The sequence below is a fragment of the Otolemur garnettii genome, unplaced genomic scaffold (assembly GCF_000181295.1).
Source record: "Otolemur garnettii isolate 467f Iridium unplaced genomic scaffold, OtoGar3 scaffold00179, whole genome shotgun sequence".
In the NCBI taxonomy this organism is placed as follows: Eukaryota; Metazoa; Chordata; class Mammalia; order Primates; family Galagidae; genus Otolemur; species Otolemur garnettii.
The window spans coordinates 1,341,411-1,356,194 of NW_003852574.1; the positions used below are offsets into that span (position 1 = coordinate 1,341,411).

Sequence of the window (14,784 nt, forward strand, 5' to 3'; positions counted from 1 at the left end):
CCCCCCCCCAAAATAGAGCTTCTCTCATCTTCCTGTATCTAAATGCTCCAGATAAGGCATCTCTTATACCAACCTGGGACTGACAGTAATCAGTCAGTCCTAAACTTTTCCTAAACTGAGAGGCTTCCATGACAATTCCCCCAAATTTTAACTCACTGATTCACCTTAAGAGTTTTTTCCGGGGTGGCGCCTATGGCTCAAAAGAGTAGAGCACTGGCCCCATATGCCGTAAGTGGTGGGTTCAAACCCAGCCCCGGCCAAAAACTGCAAAAAAAAAAAAGTTTTTTCCCAATAAGCCAAATGGATTCCTAAGTATCTGTCACACATGCAGTTCCTTTCAGTGGCCCATGGACACCTAGGCACATTATTGGGAGCAGAAGGCAAGGTAGGAACACCTTTTGAGTATCTAGTCATGGGAGTAACAAATGGTCGTCATCTTATTTATCAGGTTGCTAGATGCATGCTCACCTTGGCATAGCCAAAGTTGAAATTGATGGCTTTGGCATGTCCAATGTGCAGAATTCCATTGGGTTCTGGTGGGAACCGGGTACGAACCTGAAATAAGGGGGATGGGAGCAGAGGAATGAGGTCATAGCTCAGACTACACTAAAACAGAGGCCCACCACTGGGGAGGCCAGGGTGATGGGTGAGACAGGGGAGCATGGGGTTAGCCCAGGCACTGAGGCAGATGTTCCACGGTACTAGCTTGCCTGGCCACATTCCAACACAAACAGACCTGTCCACCAGTGATCTCCATGTGCTGCTTCAATAGATCCATGGTGTGTGTAGTGGTCACATAGCCTGGAGTCTTGTAGTTCTCACCTGACAAAACCATAATAAGCCTCAGAACCAGGTTGCAACCCCAGGCTTCTGACCCCAGAGGCCTGGTTATAGGAGTTGCTGCCAAGATCCATCTCTCCCCAGGGTTCTGACATGCCTCCTCACCAGGCTTATGGAACTTAAGGGCCTCTCCTCGGAGCTGCTCCATCAGAGACAGTGTTTGGCCAGCACCCTCACCTATAGGAGTTAAAAAAAACAAAACAAAACAAAACAAAAAAACACTTGTTGTCTGGATATAGTTACCCATCCAGCTCAAGGTGGTTCCCATCACAACTACCCATATCCTGTAACCAGAATAAAACAGCCCCCTCTTCCTCCACTTCCAGAGATAAAAGATACAGAGCCAGACACCTGAAACCTCTTGGACCAGTCTCCTGGAAAAAGGAACAAAGGAAACACTAGGAACCCCAGTCTTCAGGCAGAAGGCAGAGTGTTGAGTAAGCCAAGGGCCCAAGCCTGAGCTGTAAGGACCTTTCAGGTGAAATGCCTGGAAGTCAAGAAGCTGAATGCTATGATGGGAGCCTCAAGCTTCTCACCATTCTCCATCGCATTCTTTGCTGTCCTCCGGTCTGTTTCTTCTAGCCGAGCCTTTGCCACCTGAGAGAAGCCCCAACACTGACTGCATCAGAATTCCTCCTGGGTAGGGTCTTGGAACTTGTCTCACTGGGTCAGGCAATCCCTTCCCAACCTGAAGTCTCACCCTACCCCACTTCACTCTCAGGGACCCGGGGCCATGCCCAGCCCCACCTTGGGCTTCTTCTCCAGATCAGACTCCATCTTGGGACCCAGAAGGTGGAGGACCTGAACAGAGACCAGAGTAAGGCAGAGACAGGAGTGTCCTCTTTCAAGAAACTCATGACTGATACTACCCATCCATCTACAGGCTTCTTGGCTTATCTGCCTGCACTGCCTGGGAAAACCTACCCCCATTCTACCGCTTCTCCATATATGGTTCTGCCCCAAATGTTCTCTCCCTCCTGAAGGTCTATACTGGGCCCAGGTAACAAGGGCTGTCATATACAGAAGGTAACTGTGGGCCCAGCATCAAGACCTGCATCTTGCCTTGGCCATCACCTTTTGTGATTCTATATCACCCCTACTTACGGGATGAAGAAACATTTTCAGAGTAAGTGACAAAGGCCCAAGTCAGGAGCTGCCCATGCCACACGGAAGTCTACTATCCACCACCAGAATAGGGACAGGGTCACTTCCCCCCTTTTATCCCTCAGTGCTTTTCCAGGTCCTGTTCATGCCAAAGTCTTTGCCAGCTTCAGCTCAGGGAGGCACATACCTGCATGTCCACTTCATGCTTGATCATTTTGCCATCTGCCCACTTGAGCACAGCCCGAGCCTCTCCTAGAAGCATGGGCACAAGGAGCTGCAGAAAGGCAAAAAAGGCACTCCCCACCCTCCTTCCCAAATAAAGGTCCTGGCTGACCACAGGAACTAGAGCTTGGGCCCAGCCAGACCACTTTTTGGTTTTTGTTTGTTTTTTGAGACAGAACGTTGCTCTGTTGCCCAGGCCAGAGTACAGTGGCACCATCATAGCTCACTGCAACCTCCAACTCCTAGGCTCAAGTGATCCTCTTGCCTCAGCCTCCCCAGTAGCTGGGATTACAGCATGTGCCACCACACCCACCTAATGTTTTCTACTTCTAATAGAAACAGGGTCTTGCTTACTCAGGCTGGTCTGGAACTCCCAAGCTCAAGCGATCCTTCGACTTCAGCCTCCCAGAATGCTAAGATTACAGGTGTGAGCCACCATGCCCCGCCCAGGCAGACCACTTATAAGGTGCTCCTGCTCCCTTAACCACCTCCCTCTCACTCATGCCCCAAAGCAAAGGTATAACCAAAGAGAACATAGCCCTCGCCCCAGGCCCTGCTCACCCATCAACAACCCCATGTTGAAATGGTAACGCTCCACCAAGAGCTGTGGCCGATGCCTATTTATGGTAGCCTCCACCTGTAGAAAGCCAAACCATATGGTTCAGGAAAGCCTCTTCAGAGATGTTTGTGTTCTCATTCAGGATCTTCCTGGATAGAGAATCCAAGCCACTCTTTTCCATGGCCAGGACTAGGGAAGCACACAATGCCCAGGGAAAAACTCACAGCCTCTTCAATCTGCTCTGGGGTCACTGTGACACCCACACCACATTCCTGCTCAAAGTCCACAGTGTCGATGGGGTCCAGGGGGTGACTCCTCACATATTCAAGGGCAGCTGAGAAAAAAGAACCAATGAGTTTGTGGCATCTCAGCTCCAGGAGGTGCATAGACAGAGCCTTAATCCCATGAAACTTGCAGTACACTTTCACCTCCGGAGAGGTTGAGCTTTTGCACCACCCTACAGAAGCCTTGAGACCTCAAGAAGCATGTGGCTCTCCCTCAGACCATCACAGTTCTTGTCATTCTCACCACAGGCCACCCTCCTCCCAGCTTCAGTGCCTGTGCAGAACTAGGTCTCTAGAAAGAGACTGAAGGACTTGGTCTTGGCTGAAGTGGGGGATTGGAAGTAAAACTGACAGGACAGGCAGGGGTCTCACCACTCAACTGAGGCTCAGTGTGGATCTTCTTACTGGCTATGTAGTTCACAAGGAAAGAGAGACGCCGAGTATCTCTGAGTCGGGAGGCCAAGCTATACAACAGAGTCCCAGTAGCCTTATCGATGGTGGAGCCCAAAGTCTGCTGTGCCTGGGGTCAGAGGTGGCAGAAGAAAAGCGCCATGCCCAGTGAGAGAGGCAAGAGCGGGACGATAGATTGAGAAAGGGACCCAAACCCACGCGGCATCGCTGCACAGTTGGCAGCCCGAGCCAGGAGAGGAGCTCGCACCTGGGTTGCCGCCTTCCGCAACTGCGCGCTCAGAGCCGTATTCTTGAGTGTCTCGCGGGCCTTGTGCTCGCTCAGACCGAGGCCAGTGAAAAGCGACAGGGAGTCGAGAGTCGCCATTGCAAAGACACCGGAAACCAAAAGAAACTTCGGACCTAATCTGCACGTTCTCAGTCGCTCATTGACCAATAGAAAAGCGAAGCCTCCTAAAAGGGCCAATGATGTCCTTTCCTGGTAGGAGGGGGCGGGCTCTCCAGGGTCATTGACGCCATTTAAAGGACCCAAAGGTGACTGTTCGGTTTTTCCCGGCCATTTGCTTCCGCTTTCCTGGCTCTCTCGCTAGATGGGTTGGGAAGCAGCAGCGGCCCAAGAGAAGGGATGTTAAGCACCGCGGCAGGAAGAAGACATGGGCATAGGTTTTTGCTCTTTTCCTTCATCCTTGGGAACTCCATCTTAATACCGAAACTATTCTTGGGGCGAAAATGTGAATTTGAAGCCACAGCTTTGTAGTTGTTGTGGACAGCTGTCACAAAACGAAGCCGGAAAATCGCCGGTCCAGACTTCATGGCATAGAATGGGAGGAATGGCCAACATAGGGGCCTCATATGTCCCGCGCTTTTCAGGTGCCCTCTCAGGACACACCAGGCGAGGAGAGGAAGGGGGAAGGGTTTGGGTCAAGAGGGACCTCGAAGTTCTGTAATGATAGGTTTAAGGTCTCCTGCTACACTTACCCTCCTTGCCAAAGCATGCAAACCTCATCAAAAATCACAAATAAGACCTTTAAATCCATCTGCAGGACTTTGAGAAGATATTTCACTGAGGTTGGACGAATGAGATGAAATCTTCATAGTTATGGATACTGTGGTTGGGGATCTCCCCACAGTCTCAGTGGACTTTCAGGACCTGCTTGCTGAAACAACATACAAACCGTGTTCTCTGTGTGTTACGGGAGGTACGGGAACAAGCTACTGGTTGTGGAATGGTGGAAATCCCCAAATTTGGGATTGGAGTTCAGGCTCGTGGAGGTCTTGGTATGGCTCATACTTGTGGACCTTAAAGGACTGGGCAGGATCCTGACTAGTTTGTATCCATATCCAGTGCCCTTTATGCCCACATCCCACTAATGACCAAGCTCCATGCCTGGGTCCCACATGATGACCATATGCCAGGTTCTTCCCAGGGCCACATGCCACATTGGTATCCCAGTCCAATCCTGTATCCTGGGGTTCCCAGCCGTTTGCAGACTCAGGGCTCCAACCTGATACCCAACCCTAGGGTACACTGCACCAGGGGTACAGCATAGTGGTAGTATAGCATACACGAGTCCTTAAACTATGGCCCATGGGCCACATGCGGCCTGCTGAGAACATTTATCTGGCTGGCCAGGTGTTTTTGCTGCCACTGCCTGTCCTGCTTAGCAGCCAACTCGTCCTGGGGCTCACGGTCCGGCCCTCCAGTGGTCTGAGGGACAGTGAGCTGGCCCCCTGTTTAAAAAGTTTGAGGAGCCCTGGCTAGACAGACATAGAGAAGTACATCCAGGGCGGCGCCTATGGCGCAGGGGGTGGGGGGCTGGCCCCATATACCAAGGGTGGCGAGTTCAAACCCACCCCTGGCCAAACTGCAACAACAAAAAAAATAGCCAGGCGTTGTGGTGGGTGCCTGTAGTCTCAGCTACTAGGGAGGCTGAGGCAAAAGAATCGCCTAACCCCAGGAGTTGGAGGTTGCTGTAAGCTGTGATGCCACCGAGGGCAACAAAGTGAGACTCTGTCTCTACAGAAAAAAAGAAGAAGAAGAAACACATCCACACCCATACCAACCCTGTGCCAAGTCTGCAGTTGCAAGTGCCCAGCCAGTCTACCACAAAGGTACCTATGTTGAATACCACTCTGCAGTACACCTGCCAATGCAGCTATTTCCTCATTATCTTATGCCACCAAAGGATTCCTTATAGCAACATCCTACAACCAAGTCCTACAGGTCTGGTTTTGGCCTTCTCAACGGGGTCAAGGCCTGCACAACTTCCCTTAGTTCCTTCAGGGTACCCTGTGGACCTTGTGGTTCTATGTCATAGGATGAGGTAGTTGTCCCATCAATGCTGAGTGGTAATGCCTGGGACCAGTGGATGTCCATCCAACCCTCCAGAGCCTTGTGACTTGCACAGAGCAGAAATGTGAAATTGTACAGGCTCAGTCAGTCTGGAAATCAGCCTGCTGCCAGCACAAGTCCCTGGCACTGCTTCCAGGAATGTCAAGAGAAATATGACCAAGTGGAAAAACCAGGCAGCAGCCAGCAAGGCCCAGCTATGGAATGGGGAGAGGTAGGGTTTAGCAACCAAGCCTAGAGAAAGAACTGTAGCAGCTTGTGGCACAAGCTGACAGCATACAGGTAACACTGCAGTGCTGGTGACCACAGCAACCTTAGGCAGATGCCACAAAAGGGTACAGTGTGGTGGGCTCAGCAACACCAGAGCTGTAGTAAGAGATGGACAGAGGGCTGGATACAGTGGCTCATGTCTGTAATTCCAATATTTTGGGAGGCCAAGGTGGGATCATGTGAAGCCAGAAGATCAAGAACAGCCTGGGCAACATAGTGAGACCCTCATCTATAAAAAGTTAAAAATTGCCTGGCACAGTGGCTCACGCCACCTGTAAGCCTAACTCTCTGGGAGACCAAGGTGGGAAGATTGCTTAAGTTCAGGAGTTCAAGATCAGCCTAAATAAGAGCAAGACCCTGTCTCTACTAAAAATAGAAAAATTAGCCAGGCATTGTGGCAGGCCTCTGTAGGTGCAACTCAGGAGGCTGAGGCAGGAAGATCACTGGAGCTAAGGAGTTTGAGGTTGCTGTGAGCTAGGCTGACGCCATGGCAATCTAGCCCTGGTGACACAGACTCCATGTCAAAAAAAATTTTTTTCTTTTTAAATTAGCTGGGGGCGGCGCCTGTGGCTCAAAGGAGTAGGGCACCAGCCCCATATGCCAGAGGTAGAGGGTTTGAACCCAGCCCTGGCCAAAAATAAATAAATAAATAAAGGAAATTTAAAAAATAAAAATAAATAAGTAAGTAAAAATTAGCTGGGTGTGGTACACATGCATGTAGTCCTACTTATTCAGCAGGCTGAGGTGGGAAGATCACCTGAGCCCAGGAGTTGGAGGCTGTGGTGAGCATTCTAGCCAGCCAAATTGCTATTTAAAAAAAAGGGGCATCACCTGTGGCTTAGTGGATAGCGTGCCAGCCCCATATACCAAGGGTGGTGGGTTCAAACCTGATTCTCGCCAAACTGCAACAAAAAAGCCTGGGTGTTGTGGCGGGCACCTATAGTCCCGGCTACTCAGGAGGCAGAGTCAAGAGAATCACCTAAGCCCAGGAGTTGGAGGTTGCTGTGAACTATGATGCCATAGCACTCTACCAAGGGTGATAAAGTGAAACTCTGTGCCCCCCCCCAAAAAAGCCAGGTGTGGTGGCTCACACCTATAACCCTAACACTTAGGGAGGCTGAGGCTGGTGGATTGCTTGAAATCAGGAGTTGGAGACCTGCCTGAGCAAGACCAGGACCCTATCTCTACTAAAAATAGAAAAAGTAGCTGGGTGTTAAGGTGCATGACTATAGGCCCAGCTACTCAGGAAGCTGAGGCAAGAGGATCACTTCAGCCCAGGAGTTTGAGGTTACAATGAGCTATGATGCCAAGGCACTCTAGCCTAGGATAACAGAGTGAGATTGTCTCAAGAAAAAAATGGACAGAGAAATGCATTCAGCACACGGTAACGATGACCAGCACCCCCATGTACTTGGCTGCATAGAGTAAAGACCCAGCACAACCCTGTTGGCAGCTCATGCCTAACAGGCCCTCCAGCAGTATCATAGCTGTCAGCATCAGTACCAGGGCAGCAATTTCACCATTTCTGCAGGGTTTCACAACCAGGGGTCTTCAGACTTCTCTGAAGCCAGGAGCCCCACCAGAATAAGCCAACATTGGTCAGGGGGCTAGCTTTCTCCAGGAGCTCACTGCCACCCCTACAAAGCTGAAGCTGAGGATTACTAGCAGGGCCGGAATGTTAACTTCATGAACCCAGCCTTCATGAGTCTAGCCCCTAGCTTGGAGGCAGGGATAGACTGCCACCAGGACATGCCCCACCTCTCCCTGTCTGAATCTGTATCTGACTTCTCTAAGTATTTACCAGTGAGTACTTTTTTTTGTTTGAGAAAAAGTCTCAACAAACTGTCACCCTAGGTAGAGTGCCATGGTGTCACATAGCTCACAGCAACCTCTAACTCTTGGGGTCAAGTGATCCTCTTGCCTCAGTTTTCTATTTGTAGTGGAGACATGGTCTCACTTTTACTCAGGCTGGCCTCAAACTTGTGAGCTCGGGCAATCCACCCACCTCGGCCTCCCAGAGTGCTCGGATTACAGGTGTGAGCCACTGTGCCCAGCCTCTCAGGGACTTTTTTTTTTTTTGAGACAGAGTCTCACCTTGTCACCCTCTGTGGAGTGCTGTACCATCACAGCTCACAGCAACCTCTAGCTCTTTGGCTTAGGCAATTCTCTTGCTTCAGCCTCCCGAGTAGCTGGACTATAGGCACCCACCACAATGCCCAGCTACTTTTCTGTTGCTATTTGGCCAGGGGCAGGTTCAAACCCACCACCCCTGGTATATGGGGCCGGTACCCTACCCACTGGGCCACAGGCACCTCCCTCTCTCAGGGACTTTTTTTTTTTTGAGACAGGAGCCTCAAGCTGTCTCCCTGGGTAGAGTGCCATGGCATCACAGCTCACAGCAACCTCCAACTCCTGGGCTCAAGCATGTCTCCTGCCTCAGCCTCCCGAGTAGCTGGGACCACAGGCGCCCACCACAACGCCCAGCTATTTTTTTTTTTTGGTTGCAGCCATCATTGTTGTTTGGCGGGCCCAGGCTGCATTCGAACCCGCCACCTTGGGTGTATGTGGCTGGCACCTTAGCCACTTGAGCCACAGGCACAGAGCCACTCTCTCAGGGACTCTTAAAGGACAAAATAGGCTGTTAGGTCTCAACATACTCCCTCCAACAGGAACTCAGATAAGATTAGCTCTAGTCCTCTCTGCCTGTCCTCTTTTCAGAGCAGAATCTTCCCCACAGCAGTTTTCTTCCTGCTCTGCTCTCCCCTGAGGGATGTGTATGGTGTTGAAACTATAGCAAAGACAGACCTAAGAACAGAAGAGAAGGAAGATTCCCCTAATACCTTCGCTGCCCTCAGTTGGTCCTCCCTGACTGCTGTCTGATTGTCAGTCTCAGGCTGCTCCAGGGTCTGCACCTTTTTTTTTTTTTTTTTGAGGCAGAGCCTCCAGCTGTCCGCCTGGGTAGAGTGCTGTGGCATCACAGCTCACAGCAACCTCCGACTTCTGGGCTCAAGCAAGTCTCCTGCCTCTGCCTCCCGAGTAGCTGGGACCACAGGTGCCCACCACAACGCCCAGCTGTTTTTTGCTTGCAGCCATCGTTGTTTGGTGGGCCCGGACTGGATTCAAACCCGCCACCTTGGGTGCATGTGGCTGGCGCCTTAGCCACTTGAGCCACAGGTGCCGAGCTGGTCTGCACCTTTTAATCCAATGCGGTCAGCTCCAGTGCTTCGTTGACATTGATGCCAAGCATAGCTGCCTCTATATGAGACCCAAAACCAGTGGGACGAAAGAATAGCAGGTGGCTCCAGACAGCTGATGGCATTGGGGTCTTCATGACCCATAAGACATGAAATGGGACCCCAACATCTCCCCTCAGATCAGATCATTTCAGATCTCTAAACACACGTATATGTGCACCAAATGATGGGGAATGAGGAGGTGGCCCTAGCACATGGTGGATCACAGTCACTAAGTCTACTTATTTATTATTTATTTTTAAAATATATTTAAACAGCAGCAATCACTTCCAAAATGCAAAAAAAAAAAAAAATTACAATTTTTAGAATAAAATTATAACGTTTATAATGCAGGTTGGAAAGGATTGAAGGTGAAGGTACAACTGAGAATCAAATCACGCAGCACTGGAGGTGGCTGGAGAAGCCAAGGTCCATTGGTCAGGGGGCCAAGCTGACAAGAGGTCACAAACTGTGAGGTCCCCACCCCCAAACCATACCCCTTAGCTTCCCATTGACTGAGCCAGTGTCCTCTGGGTTAGAAAAGGAGAAGCAGCAAAGAGCTGGCCCTTTGTGGGGGATCCTCCAAACCCAGTCCCCCATCAGCCAGGGACCTGCTAATCGACCTCCTCCATGTTGCTGTAGGTGGGGGCTGGGCGATCCACAGGGGGGGCGAAGCGTTCAGGGGCTGTCCGCGTGGGGGCCACCTCGGGGGCCTGGCCAGGGCCTAGTCCCTGCAACAGAATATGAGGACAGGGGTTGGGGGCTGCCCTGCATACTGCCTGGCATCCCGGGGGTGCTGGCTTGGAGCCCCGGCACCCAAGGGAGGGCCCCAAGGCAGGCGCAGACAGCGGCATTGAGACAGAGAGACAAGATTGGACCTGAACAGTCTGGCTTTATTAACACTTTAAATACAGGAAGTAGCTTGGGCAGGGCCAAGCCCCAGGCCAAGGGTCAGAGCAGCAGGAGAAACGGACAGACAGCCAAATGGATACCCTCCCTAGTACGCTCTGCCCCTGCAGGGGGTCACAGTTCACACCCTTTCCCACAAGCTGCACACACTGTGGACCAAAGCCCAGAGGTGTTTCTCATGACAAAGGCAGGCACTGCCTGGCAGGCAGGTGAGCCAGCTCATAGCAGCTGCCTGCAGGTGAGCTCATCTCCAGCGACTCTGGGATACCAGAGGATAGAACACGTTGAGCACGAGGGCCACCAAAGCCGCCACGGTGCCCAGGACAAAGTACCGGAGGCAGCCCTCATCTGGTGTGGTAGGGCCACGTGGTGGGGGGCCCACCCAGTCTTGGGGCCCCCAGGGACCAAGGGGCCCAGGCCCCTCGGGCACCAGCTCCTCCTCAGCCTCCAGCTCCTGCCAAATCCGGGAAGCCTACGGTATGCGGAAATGGTCATCAGCACCCAGGGGGTGTGGAGACCCAGTGTCCCTGAGACCCTTGGTCATGACAATCCTGCCTCGGGTGAATGTGGCTAACCCCCTGCATTCCAAATCATGTATCAGGGAGGCAGGCAAGTGGCCAACCTCAGGGTCATTGAGGCTGAGAGCTGAGACAGAGCTAGGTAGGAGAATCCTGACAGTTTTTTTGGCCTCCTCAAGACAGCTTCCCATTCCACATGCAGGTCCCCATCAGTTTGAGGTTATTTGGCCAGTTTTTTTAGCCCAGGCTTCCAAGAAAGGACTGGCTCATGGAAGACAGGGCTGCCAACCTCAGGGTAATCTCCTTACTCCCTCGCACCCATGTCCAGATCCTGACCAATTTTCTGCAGGAATTCTTCTGAGGCTAATAGGACTAAAGGGAGGAGAGGGGGCAGAAAGGAGGCAGCCATTCTAGAAAAGGCTATAAGACTATACCCACAAACTGGACCTGTGGCACACCATGTTGGTAAAAGAGACAGAAGACCCTGAAGGCTCAGCTTCAGACAGACGCTCACCTCAGAGAGTATGACAGCCACCAGAGGCCATGGCCAGCCCATACTGGCCTTGTCCTGAGTGCACGCCAGAATATAGGGACGATCACAAGTGAGGGTCTGTGGGCTGGCATGTGGGGAACATGTGGAGGAATAAGGTATAGTCCAGTCACAGTACAGTGTCTAGAAAGGTTCAGAGTATTTGTCTGACCTATGCCAAGTAAGTGCCTATGTGCACGCCACTGGATAGAGCTTTGATGTTAAGGAAATCCTATTTGCAAATATTAACATATTTCAAGGGTTGAGGGGCCTGTGGCTGAAGGAGAGGAAGCTATATCACCCAACTCTACCCTAATTTGTGATTTATCTCCCACTAACCTATAAGGCCTCCCCCATGCCTCACCTGGCTGACAGCAGCCTCGGCTGCAGGGCTGAGGTCTGGGTGGTGCTCAGAGTGACCTGCTCTGGGGAGCCTCTCCACAGGAGAGTTCCGCCGGCGGTAGAAGAGTACATAGGCATAACGTGTCACGACCTGGCTCTCATCTACAGTTGTCACCGTGCTGTCATCAAATAAGCGCCAGCCTATAGTAGGGTGGGAAGAGTGTGAACATAGCCTGTACCACCACCCCTACCACCTATCCTGCTGGCAGTGTGTGTCCTCACCCACGTCACTGCGCTGACTGCTACGATCATTGGGCAGGCGCGCACAAGCAGTGTAGTGGCCACCAATCATGCCCCCATAGTGGTTGATGACAGCATACAGATCATAGCTGGGCAGCTGCTCTTCTTTCTGACCGATGCAGAACTTGCTCAGGTCCAAGTTCCTGCAGTGCAGTCAGGGAGAGAAGAGACAGTCATCAGGTCCTCAGGATGCCCACCCTGGCCCCCACACCTGCCCACACTCACCAAGGGTCCATTACTTACCGAACAGGGAACTCCACCAAGTCATTGATCTTGTCACGCCAAATGAAACTACGAAAGGAGAAGCGCTTGAGCTGTACAATGAGCACATTTGGCAGGCGCCACAGCAACAGCTGCTTTGAAGCTTCACGGTGTTGTTTGCACTGTGGGCAGTACCTGGTAGGGGAGAGAGGTGAGGTCAAAACATGCCAAGTCTCTCTTCTACCTGCCTCATTACCTGTTTACTGCCCTGTTCTTACCAGGCCTCCTCGGGTGCCAACACCTCAGGCCGTGTAAAGAGGTTGAGGCACTGGTCCAGGGTGAAGTGGCCAGCACGGGCAGCCTCACCAGCAGAGCCTGGATCCTCAGCACATTCCAGCTCCTTGGAGGCTACCAAAACAAACTCTGGCAGCCGCTCGTTGTTCCGCCAGACCAGAGCCAGGCTACAGTCATCACCCAGCTCCAGTGGAGTCTCTCCTGGAGATGGGAGGGGAGATAGGTCATGGAGCTGTGGAGAATAGCCAGTTCAACCTACCCCATGGCTCCTACCCATGGCCTCAGACACCTTTGTCCTCTAGCCGCTGCTCTCGGTTGGATGCATCAATTTTATAGATGAAGAACTGGGGTGTGTGGGCATTCATGGCTTCACTTGGATGTTGATACCCGGGCACTGCAGCTGAGAGAGAACATGATAATTAATGCTTCTCCACCCGCTAGGGCCTAAACCAGCTTCCTCCAGCCTTTCTTACCTTCCACCCCAGCTCTTAGAGCCTTTTACCATATCTTACCTTCAGGCCGGGATACTCTCTCACAAGCAGCCAAGGAGCCAAGTTCAATGGGCCCACTGGTTAGTATTTCAGAAGAAATTCCACTGGTGCTGGGCCCAGGACCCCGATCAGGTGCTGCCCACACCCGAGGAACCCCTGTGTCCCCCTCAGCCACAGGGGTCACCAGCTGGAGCTCAGGTGGCTGAATGGAGTCCCTCTCACTGTCTCCAGCCTCCAGGGAGTTAGTAGAGAGCAGTGTGGTACAGCCAGGACCCTGGGACTCCAAGGCTATGCGTCCTGGCTGAAAGGGTGGTTGGAATACACTCACAGAGTATCTGACAAAAGACAGCAAAGCAAATAAGAATCCTGACCAGCCCATCAGATTACCTCTGTCCCTACCCACTCCACTCTAATCCAACCATTGGGCCCTTACCGGGCATAGCCCTCTAGCAACTGAGCAAGACGGGCATAAGTGAGGCGTGAAGCAGGTACGCTGACCAGGAAGGGATAGCCAATGTTCTCAGGGCGGCAGAGGCCCTTGTGGTCCGGCCAGTGGGTTTTCTGGCAGAGCCTGGAGGGAAGGTGAAGGTAAGGGAATATAGTCTTAGCCCCATGTCCTATGACTCCATATTGGGGGCTAGTCTAAGGGAACTGGGTATGCTAGCCCGGTTTCCCTCAGGGCCTGGTAAAGTAGGGTGGCAGGTAGAGAACTTAAAACATATATGCCTTTGTCAGGAGGCAAGGGGCAGGGTGGCAAATGAAAGGCAGAGAGGAAGAGTAGGGGTAGCCCATGGGGGTCCTCACTGGTTGCAGTAGCCCACACGGTAGCACCGGGTACAGCGCTTCAGCTTTTCATCCTCCGACTGTTGCTTCCGCTGGCAGGCTGCACACTTGGAGATGGGGATGCTGGGCACCTGGGGGCGCTAGGGTGGGTCGTCTGGCTCAGCAAGGTCAGGCAGAGAAGTCCCCACCCAACCAGGGCCCTGTGCCTTCTAGTCTGCTCCCACTCACCTGTTGTACCTCTAGCACCACTACCCGCTCCTTAGCCAGCTCTGGAGATAGCAGCTCAAAGCAGAGGAGCGTGTCTGATGGGGACACAGTGTCCAGAGAGTGGGAGGGCAGGAACACACGGTGGAAGCGATTCTTAATTACCTGGGGACCAAGAACACACAGATTTCACATAAGGGATCCTTAGTCCTGCCTCAGAGTATAAGGAGAAGGCCTGGCTCTGCCTTGCGTCGACGTGGACAAGGGTGGGCTTTGTAGGCCAAAAGAGGCATATATCTTCACTTGCACCAGTCTTAGTGCCCAATGCCATAAGGAGCCTAGTGCATCAAAGATCTTGAAAGACCTGAGGCAGGTATCAACCACACTAGCTCTCCACACCAAGGGCCTCTATCCTGCTATAACTAGTGGGGTGCTGCTAAGACTGCAACATATTACAATGGTCTACATACAGGACCTTCCTCTTTACTCTTAGGCCCTAAGAAAAACAGCACTGTTAAGCTAAAGGGTAGTAACCTTTGGGGAGGGCCAGCACACAGATCTGGGATAAAAGGACAGCAGCAGGATGGAGAACCATAGTAAATGGAGGGACAGTCTTGCAGCTCAGGCTCCTTGTCTAAAGAGGAAGCAGCTATTGGGGTCCACCATCAAAAAGGGAAATAAGGGCAGCGCCTATGGCTCAGTGGGTAGGGCACCAGCCCCATATACTGAGGGTGGCAGGTTCAAACTGGCCTCTGCCAAATTGCAACAAAAAAATAGCCAGGGCTCGGCACCTGTGGCTCAAGCAGCTAAGGCGCCAGCCACATATACACCTGAGCTGGCAGGTTCGAATCCAGCCCAGGCTCGCCAAACAACAATGATGGCTGCAACCAAAAAATAGCTGGGTATTGTAGCAGGCGCCTGTAGTCCCAGCTACTTGGGAGGC

The 14,784-nt window shown here is 52.2% G+C and overlaps 2 protein-coding genes across 10 annotated transcripts in view; both read right to left on the bottom strand.

Annotated features, from left to right (window-relative positions):
- Window positions 1-3,848, bottom strand: part of LOC100944675 (glutamine--tRNA ligase) — a 5,334-nt gene extending 1,486 nt beyond the window's left edge. The window contains exons 1-10 of the mRNA XM_012811890.2: window positions 3,668-3,848; window positions 3,382-3,529; window positions 2,950-3,059; window positions 2,728-2,803; window positions 2,132-2,196; window positions 1,588-1,641; window positions 1,377-1,437; window positions 946-1,017; window positions 737-822; window positions 469-555 (exon numbers count right to left, since the gene is read on the bottom strand). Of these exons, the coding sequence (XP_012667344.1) occupies window positions 469-555; window positions 737-822; window positions 946-1,017; window positions 1,377-1,437; window positions 1,588-1,641; window positions 2,132-2,196; window positions 2,728-2,803; window positions 2,950-3,059; window positions 3,382-3,529; window positions 3,668-3,784 (876 nt within the window). The 5' untranslated portion in view covers window positions 3,785-3,848. The remainder of the gene's footprint in view (window positions 1-468; window positions 556-736; window positions 823-945; window positions 1,018-1,376; window positions 1,438-1,587; window positions 1,642-2,131; window positions 2,197-2,727; window positions 2,804-2,949; window positions 3,060-3,381; window positions 3,530-3,667) is intronic.
- A 5,659-nt stretch (window positions 3,849-9,507) lies between these two features.
- The window catches only part of USP19 (ubiquitin specific peptidase 19), a 12,689-nt gene continuing 7,412 nt past the window's right edge, over window positions 9,508-14,784 (bottom strand). For 4 of the 9 annotated variants that reach the window (XM_023519549.1, XM_023519547.1, XM_023519548.1 and 1 more), the window contains exons 18-27: window positions 13,866-14,006; window positions 13,659-13,777; window positions 13,288-13,425; window positions 12,876-13,189; window positions 12,653-12,763; window positions 12,348-12,564; window positions 12,112-12,264; window positions 11,851-12,011; window positions 11,591-11,769; window positions 9,508-10,001 (exon numbers count right to left, since the gene is read on the bottom strand). In XM_023519549.1, the coding sequence (XP_023375317.1) occupies window positions 9,885-10,001; window positions 11,591-11,769; window positions 11,851-12,011; window positions 12,112-12,264; window positions 12,348-12,564; window positions 12,653-12,763; window positions 12,876-13,189; window positions 13,288-13,425; window positions 13,659-13,777; window positions 13,866-14,006 (1,650 nt within the window). In that variant the 3' untranslated portion in view covers window positions 9,508-9,884. The other 5 variants (XM_023519551.1, XM_023519544.1, XM_023519545.1 and 2 more) reach the window with 2 other exon arrangements.